The 8790-nt window shown below is 39.6% G+C and overlaps 1 protein-coding gene across 1 annotated transcript in view; it reads left to right on the top strand.

Annotated features, from left to right (window-relative positions):
* The first annotated feature begins 311 nt into the window (after positions 1-311).
* Positions 312-8790, top strand: part of FBXO7 (F-box protein 7) — a 10162-nt gene continuing 1683 nt past the window's right edge. The window contains exons 1-7 of the mRNA XM_010131187.1: positions 312-325; positions 991-1288; positions 3270-3497; positions 4832-4973; positions 6200-6283; positions 7356-7448; positions 8402-8578. Of these exons, the coding sequence (XP_010129489.1) occupies positions 312-325; positions 991-1288; positions 3270-3497; positions 4832-4973; positions 6200-6283; positions 7356-7448; positions 8402-8578 (1036 nt within the window). The remainder of the gene's footprint in view (positions 326-990; positions 1289-3269; positions 3498-4831; positions 4974-6199; positions 6284-7355; positions 7449-8401; positions 8579-8790) is intronic.

Here is an 8790-nt window from a genome sequence, read left to right as displayed (position 1 = left end):
CGGTAGGGCGGCAGGTCCTTCTAAGGAGTTTCGCTTTCCGGCTGTTCCCTACAGAGCAGGAAACTAAAATTGCTTTAGGAAATGCTCAGCTGTGAAATACAGGTTACAGCTCAGAGCTGAGTTAAATTTCCGTGTGGCCTTTACGTTACAAAACCTTTTTGTAGGTTGTTAGTTTTTTTAGGTTTTCAGTCTTAGAGAATCCCTGGGTGAAATTTCAAAACTATCTATGAAGAACTGACTGCAGCCTTTGTAGGAGCGTAAAGTCAGCAAAATGCATTTAAGAAAGGCCTACATGAGGAGCTCGTTTTTTCATGGTGGCTGAAGGGTTTGTGTTCACAAACAACGTTTACTAGCATCCCACTGCACTGCATAGCAGCGTGGGCAGGAGAAATTTGAAGTTGCTACTTGTCTTGCCACACTGAGTGTGTTTTATAGCCGATACTGGGTAGCTTCTTCAGTGCTAACCAGATGCATTTCTACTTAGGCTTTTTCTGTAGGTGCTTGTCCTGAGACATCTTTTCTTATTACCCTCATTTCCAACTAGTGTTGCAAACTACAGTTTGCTGTAGGGCATCTGCTGATCTTCTGAAGTGAATGCTGTGCTTTACAGGGAGCACGATGGTTGAGTTTGCAGCACTGTCTTGTTCTTAAATAATCTCAGCTAGCAGTTTAAAGCTTGTTTCACTAGGTGTGATATCTCCTAATTTGGAGGGCACTTGTTTGCTTTCCTTCATAACTGTTTTATGAGCAATGACTGTAAATGAAGTTATTACCAACTACGGCTACTTGAATTGTACTTGGAAAGAAACATGGGGGAAATAATTTCATACCATATTTTTTCCTCACTCTTCCTTTAATATATAGCTAATTATTAATGGATTAAACCCCACAACATAATACTATTACAGTATGCACTTCCTAACTGTATTTCTGGGTACTGTTACCTAGCTGCAGCCAACCATATTTCCTTTTTTTTTTTCTGTTTTGCAGTTCCGATACCAAGTTTTCAATAACACTGAACAGAAAAGATGCTCTCACAGAAGATCAGAAGACCTTAGCTTCATATGGGATTGTTTCTGGTGATTTGATATGCTTATTACTAGAAGAAGAAGATGGACAACCCAACCTACCTCCTCCTTCTTCTACTTCTCCCCCACTTCAGAATGGTCATGAGTCATCCACCTCGATCCCCAGCAAAAGTCAGGCCAATAGTCCTAAAAAAGAAGGGCAGAAGGAGAAATCTGACAATGAGAAAGCTCAGGTGGAAGTTCAAAAGAGTGGTGAGAGGGTAAGTGCATGAGAATTTGTCAAGGCAAAAAAAGAAGGTATCTTCTTGTGTTAGTTGCTGTACTACATAGTAGAGAATTTCTTCAGAATATTTGGGTCCTTATACTTGTCTGATATGTAACCAGTTATTTGGATGGAAATTTGTCTCTATTTATTGTATATTAGCTGTGACACAGCAGCTAGTCCAGAGACCCTCAGATGTTTCAGGTCTGACATTTTTGTGGGATTTAATGTTTTTGCTGGAATATGCACTTTCAATAAGGAAGATAGGAGTGTGTTTGTTACCTGCCTCACTGCTGTCTTTTTCAAGGAAACTGGTTCTGGGTATTGAACACATGCAACAGGCACCATCTGTTGGAAATACTGCTCGCAAGAAGAGTGTGTGATTCCTTTCTAATGGGTTAGAACAGTTCCCTGTGATTCACACGGACTGCCCTAGAGTGACACAGGTCTGTCTGTGCCTGGAGGCTGTGTGGCTGGCATAGCTCCTGCCTTATGCTTTGTAGGTGTATGTCGGTATGACCCTGTGTGCTTTATGCAGCTAATGGGCACATTTTTTCATATTACAGAGTGGTTTGTTTCCCATATGACAGTATATAAAACAGTTAAACGGGTCATAGCTCCCACCAGCTGCTGGGTGTTGTGATGCGTGGTGTCCCTAGACAAGACTCGGCAGGTACAGCCTAGTGTCACAGTCTATCTTGTTATACAGTCCTGTCTGCTTTAGGCAGGAGCTTGAGAAGCTGGAAGGAAATTGTCTTCCAACATTCTTTCAAAGCAAGTAGTTTTTTCTTGTTTTATGATGAATTTCAGATACAAAATGTTCCTTTAATACAACCTTTAGATGAGGTATTTTAAAAATATTGTTTTAATGTATGAAAATCAAGATTTAGGATAAAATGAGTTTTAAGAAATGGAAGAAAATGTGGTTGGACCGTTGTCCCATTGATTCTTGTCAGGTTGTCCCATTGCCTGTCCTGTTGAGTCAGGAGCAGTAATCCATACATGGTACTGTGGGTGTGCAAGCACCTTATGTCTGTCGGTCAGACCACAGTTAGCTGTACAGAAGTATTTGTTTCATATTTACGGAATATTCAAAGGCAAGAGGAAACATCTTCCTCCAAAACTGTGGTGAAAGATGGCAGGAAAACTTTAAGCAGCTAAGTGTCATTGTAGAAGAGCTCTAGAAATCTGAAAACCTATGTTTAACTGGAGCTATGTCCATTGCTGTTAATGAGAGAAGGGAAGTTCCGCAGGTGGATGGCCATGCCAGCCTCATACAGACATAAGGTGTCATATGCCATTGGGCGCAGGTGTGGGGCAGAAGAAGCTGCAGCTCCTTTAGACTCTTTTTTTTTTTTTCCACCTTTTCTGACCATTTCCTTAGATAAATGTGCTGATAGTTTACATTTGCTACTTTTCTGTGGGTAGTTTTATCAGATAACAATAATAAGGTGTATTTTGGTGGAGGAAGGGAAGTAATAGTAAAATGACAGTGCTCTTTCAAGTGTCAGCAGATATAGTCCATTAATGCTTATTTTTTTTCCCCAGCTGTTCAGGCTTGTTGTGTTTCTAAGCAGTCTAAGTTATTGTTTTGGTTTCTTGCCATGCATGTTGGCCATATTTACATAAATGATGGTATTACAGTGAGTAAATTATTCCTGTGCGTGATGTGAAAACTGATGAAGGTTTAATATATTATATTATCACTTTGTCTTCAAGTAGTATATGCAATGATATGACAGACTCTTTTAGGAAGGGCTTGCATTATAAATATATAAAAAATACAGAGGCTATGTGTATAATTCCAGTCTCCAGCTGGGTTGCTAGAAAACGAGGATGTAATAAATCTGTAAAACTTGAATGAGAAATCAGCAGAGTAGACTTGGTGCCTGTGAGGACTGAGATAAGCAGATGAATAATATTGGTGTATATAGAGGTGTAATTTTCTGAACAAAGGTATGTTTTGCTTTTCCTTGAAGGCAGGATCCAGCCTAGAATTTCCTTCTGGATTAGTACCAGAAGATGTTGACCTGGAAGCAGATACAGGTTCCTATCCCTCCGAACCCATGCTGTGCAGTGAAGCTGCTGATGGTGAAATACCACATTCCTTAGAGATGCTCTACCTTTCTGCTGAGTGTACCAGTGCCACTGATGCCTTGATTGTTCTAGTACATCTTCTTATGATGGAGACAGGCTATGTACCTCAGGTAGGTGCACAACCAATCAGGAAATTTCTTGGTCAGTGTGAAAAAGCTGTGGGAATGTGCGATACAAGATGTACATCTGAAGATCCACTTCTGGCTTTGTACATGTCAGTCAGCAGCAGGGTCTGCTGAAGTATCAACTTCTCTAATTTGCCTGACCAGTAAGCCTTAAGGCTAAAGACTAGAGCAGCTTTTAGGTGTGAGGAAAGAGGCTTGTCCTCCTGTTTCTTTCAATCCTCAGCCTCACTGGGACCCAGCTGATAACCTCCTGTTTCTGCTTTATGCTGTTGAACTTGTGTAGATATTCTTAGGTTGTAGCACTTATCTGAAGCACTGCCTTAAGCAGCAGTATCATCTCAGTGGTATCCTGTTCAAAGGGTTGTTGGCAGAGTCTAGGTCTGCAAAAATATCGTCTCCAGTTCCATATTAACTTCAGCTGAGTTCAGTTAGGGTTTGGTTCTGCTAACCTACAGAAGTATCTAACTCATAGTTAAGCGCCTGTGGCAGTACTTCTGTACAGTATATGAATTCACTTTAGCTTTAGATTTTCAGACTTGCATTGTGTGTTTACTAATATGTGTCTAAACATGCAAAAAAAAAAGATTTTCAGGGAAAGTGTTAAAATTCTCATGTTTTTTCTTGTGGTGAGGCTAAAAAAGCATGGGTCACTTTAGGTGTCTGGTTAACCAATACCAGTTTAATAAATCTAAGTTAATTGCATTTCTATAACCTGAAATGTCTGAAGAATACATTTGCCACTGGGAAGAAAGTTTGTTTATGTCAATCAGTAGGCTTGGAAGTAAGAAAGATGATTGCAGATTTAAGAGGAGAGAGAGAGAGTCTACTTGTAATTGTGATTATGTAGTGTCCAACTGTGGGATTCCATCTGAGCCTTTTCATGCTGAAATTGAAAGGAAAAGTTGTTAGTCCACTCAGATTTTCGAGTAGATTTCAAGCTGTGATTCTCCAAGCCCTGTCAGACCTCATAAGTTCACAGAAAAGCTGCAACAACATGTTCTTCATGCAATAAATTAACGGATATGCAGGAGTTGTCAGAATGAAGTATGTGTCTCAAAGAAGTAGGTGTGTGTCTGCTCACTAAACAGCCTTCCTTGTCAAACTGGGATAGGACCAAAAATTAACTTCTCCTTAGATTTGCTGTTAGGCTTGGGGAAAACAGTATATAGTCTGTGTCATAAAGTGGATTGGGACTAAACTAAGATTTGAATTGCAAGCAGCGTTCTGGCAGTTCCTTACTTTTAATTATCTTTTTTTTCCACCTCTTTAGTCTTGGTACTTTGCTAAAGTATGGGAGTGTTACCTCTGTGTATTTTTAGGGGACAGAAGCCAAGGCAGTGTCTATGCCAGAGAAGTGGAGAGGGAATGGTGTTTATAAGCTACAGTACACACATCCCCTTTGCGAAGAAGGTTCTGCTGGTTTGACTTGTGTGCCTTTGGGAGATCTTGTTGCTATTAACGGTAAGTTATTCAAGTGTTTATCCTGGATGCACATTGCTAAATATCACCATTGCCGAGCAAGAGAAAACCTAAAGGTGCTTTTGTGCACTTTGAAAACCTAAAGGTGCTTTTGTGCACTCTGTTTAGAACTGCACCTTGATTATTCAGCTTGCTGAGGCCAAAAGATGCCACTTCCTGATGCTGAGTATTTGTGGCATTTCCTGTCTCCTTGTTAACTGTTTCTCTCTCTCTGACGGTAACAGATTGGTCCTTAGGGGCTTGAGCTGGCCTTTTCATTGCATTGTTGTAGAAATCTCTTTCTTGTCTCATTTTGTAGGACCTTTGGTGTATATTGCCAGACACTAAAAGAGGTAGATTTGCTCCCGCTACGATATTTTGTCTTATGTTCTTTCCAAGAAGAAACAACTTCCAAATATATATTCTTTAGCTTTAATGTATAATCTTTCCTGCAGCACACCAACAGTTTAGCTGTGGTCTCAAAAGTTGTATCTAGTTTAAGCCATTCAGTCCAGAAAATTTAGGGAAGTCTGATTTTTTTGAAGAAACTTCTGTATTACTTGGTGTGGTTTTTTTATTTGTCTTTTGGTTTGGGTTTTTTTTTGTGGTGAGGTTTTTTTTTTGTATTGTATTTAGCATTTGAGCAATTCTACATTTTTTGCAGAACCAGTATTAAATTCGGACTTGATTCTAGTTTCAAGATATCTTTGATTAAAATTTTAATTTTTTTTTCTTAAACTTGTAACTGATTATACCAGTTTGCATAAGCACCTGTGTTTTCTCAGAACATGTACGCATTTTGATAAAATGTTTTAACCAAGTCAGGTTAAGATTAGGTTTAGGACAGTGTTATATCTGTCATAGTGTCATATAGTAAGCTTTTTGAGTCTTTCTGTAGTCAATATTTCTTTAATGACTGGGTTAAAATAAAGGCTCTCTGTATGCCTCTCTTAGCTGTGTTACATCTCTTTCCATGTTACAGAATTGTTGAAGGCAGTGCTTGGTTTTTGTCACCAAGATCTTTGTTTATTCCCTGCTGTTTTAAGTTCCATTTTATTTTTCTGAAATTGTTGTCTAGCTGCTTGGTATAGCTGGGTATTTTCCTTGAGAGAATCTGGTAAGGGAAGAAGGTAAAACACCTCTGAAGGGTAAGGCAGCAATGAGGTGATCTTTGTTACGTCTCAAAGTGTTTTAGATTTTTAAATACCTTTTTTTTTTTATATTTGCAGCAACATTAAAAATCAACAAAGAGATTAAAGGTGTTAAGAGAATACAGCTATTGCCAGCATCCTTCATTTGTTTTCAGGAACCAGGTATGACTGAGCTATGATATTTTTAGTAGTAAACTGAAAAGTGAGGAAGTCATGCAGTGAGTAAGGAAATACCTCAGTAGAGGTCCAAATAGGTAAAGAATAGCAAAAAGAATGAAAATGTAGTTGCCATTTAGGTGAGTTACAGCTTTGTGGTAAAAGGAATTGAGAGTGTGGCCATGTACTCACATTTTGCTGTTGAAACAACTTGAATGTAACTGGATTAATTATGTAAGAACCTTGCAAAGCCCGAGTCATCCTTGGGACCCATGTGCCTGCTATTTATGAGGTCTTAAGCATGTGTGTGAGTCTCTCTGGGGCAGCAGTACTGGCTTATACTCTCTTTCTGCCTGGCAGTACCGGACTTCAGAGGCTGATAATACCTACGCTGTTGTGGCACCATAATGGTTGTATTCTTTTTGTCAGAAAATGTGCTCACCACATAACTGCCTCCAGAATGCCAAAATCAGGGGGGAAAACTAAGGTCGGGGAGGAGAGGGTGGCAGGTAGATGCGGATTCTTGTAAGCACAGACCTGACTAGACTTTCAGTCGCCGAAGTAGATGAACTGCATTGTTGGCAGTTGAGACTCTCTCAGGGTCCTACACTGTGTCCTGGGTAGCCCCATACACTGATATACAAGTATAGTCAAAAGGCTTTAGAAGAAATAACTGGGCACTGAATTATGTCCAATGTAACAGAGTCTTCTGGCTCCTCTTTCTTCAGAGAACAGATTGGAGTAACGTTCCTGTCAGAAAATTTACTATTGCAGGCATTTACAGCATTGGTGCATGTTACACATGAGCTTTGAAATCTGGCAAAGGAAGCTCTGCCAGACAGCTTGAGAGTCAGTTTGTTTCTGAAGAACTCAAGTATTTCTTAATGATGCTCTTTAAGGCCAAGGTCCGTAGTTTGCTGACTAATTCCTTATCGCATGATTGTTGCACTGTAGCGGTAGAGCTGCTCCTGTCAAGATTACAGTTCTGCTTATAAGAAAACCATAATTCTTCTGCTCTTTTATAGTTTTTGCATTATAACCTCCTGAAGCTAAGCTTTTTACTGCTCTTCTTTGATAGAAAAGGTTGCAGGTGTTTACAAAGACCTTCCGAAATTATCCCGTCTCTTTAAAGACCAGCTGGTTTACTCTCTTCTGGCTGCTGCCCGACAAGGTGAGAGAAAATATTTACAATTGGAGATGGTACTTCATTTCTGAGGATGGAAGGAAGGAGGTCTATCTGAAGCCTTGTAGGAAAAGTGTTAGAAATAGCTGTTCAGAGTAAGCATAAAGTAATTTACACATTCTAAAATAGTTCTATTAATCTTTGTATCTCAGAAAATGTGAATATCATGATAATTTCTTGGTTTTAATTTTTGATTGCTCTAGTCTCACTTAAGAGACTGAAGTGGTGTGGCTGTTCTCCACACTTAGTAATGAGAAAATCACACCACAATAATTTTGTGGCAGTAGTATTGTAGTTTTGGTCCATTTCTTTGTCAAAGCAGAAAAAATTATATGGCATCATGTTTGTAAGTCTAACCACAAGAATGATCTCAGTAGCTGGTCATTGAGGGCTTGGAAAGGGCGGTAGGAAGTAACTGAAGCTGGTGTTTGTGGAGCAGGAGGAAGCCAGGCTTCCTCTGCATAGGTATTGCCATAAAAGGTCTCGTCTTTGTATTCTGAAGACTATTCAAAGGAATTCCCTGTAGACTTCATTGCAGGAAGGTTTTATGTGGATCGTGTGCTTTGTCTTTAATGTGGGTTGTGGGTTTTTTCTTTTTTGGCTCATGAAATTGGGCAGGTCTTTTTTTCTTATTTCTTTGTTCTGTAGCCTGTAAACATAGTTAGGTGTGTGGAATGTTTCTTAGGCTTGCAGTGGCCAGTAGTGGTCAGTATAAAGTGCCATTTGCCCTATTTTGTGCTCTCAGTAAACATACTTATAAAACAGATCTCTTGCGCCTCTAAGAAGTCACGTCACGGTACTTTCCGAGAAAAGTGGTGCAACTCAGGCATGAAAGGGAAGTGATTTAAGGGACAGACTGTAATGTCCTTTCTTTCTTTTAAAGTCTTTAGAGTTAAACTCTGCACCACTTAGGTAATGCTTCTATTTTCTCCACTTTGTAGCTCTGAACTTGCCAGATGTGTTTGGGTTAGTGGTCCTTCCTCTTGAGCTCAAGCTTCGGATTTTCAGACTTCTGGATGTCCGTTCACTTATCTCTCTCTCTGCTGTTTGCCGTGACCTTTACACAGCTTCAAATGACCAACTTCTATGGAGGTTTATGTATCTGCGAGATTTCCGAGGTAATGTTGAGACATGTGCTTTTCTAATTATGCTCTCGTGTACAGAGGGATTAGGTCTGACAGATTTTCATAGAGGCTCCTGAGGCAACTACTTCCGATTTTTAAACACTGTGAATAAGAGCAGTCATTTGTGATGCTAACCAGTACAGTTGGTCGGGTGTAATTAAAGTGGATGTGCAGTTTTCTGCCATGAAAGCTAATGACAATCTGCT

This window comes from Buceros rhinoceros, unplaced genomic scaffold, assembly GCF_000710305.1.
Source record: "Buceros rhinoceros silvestris isolate BGI_N320 unplaced genomic scaffold, ASM71030v1 scaffold24072, whole genome shotgun sequence".
In the NCBI taxonomy this organism is placed as follows: domain Eukaryota; kingdom Metazoa; phylum Chordata; class Aves; order Bucerotiformes; family Bucerotidae; genus Buceros; species Buceros rhinoceros.
Note: the sequence above shows the minus strand (reverse complement) of the source record. Positions and strands in the feature narration are given on the sequence as shown.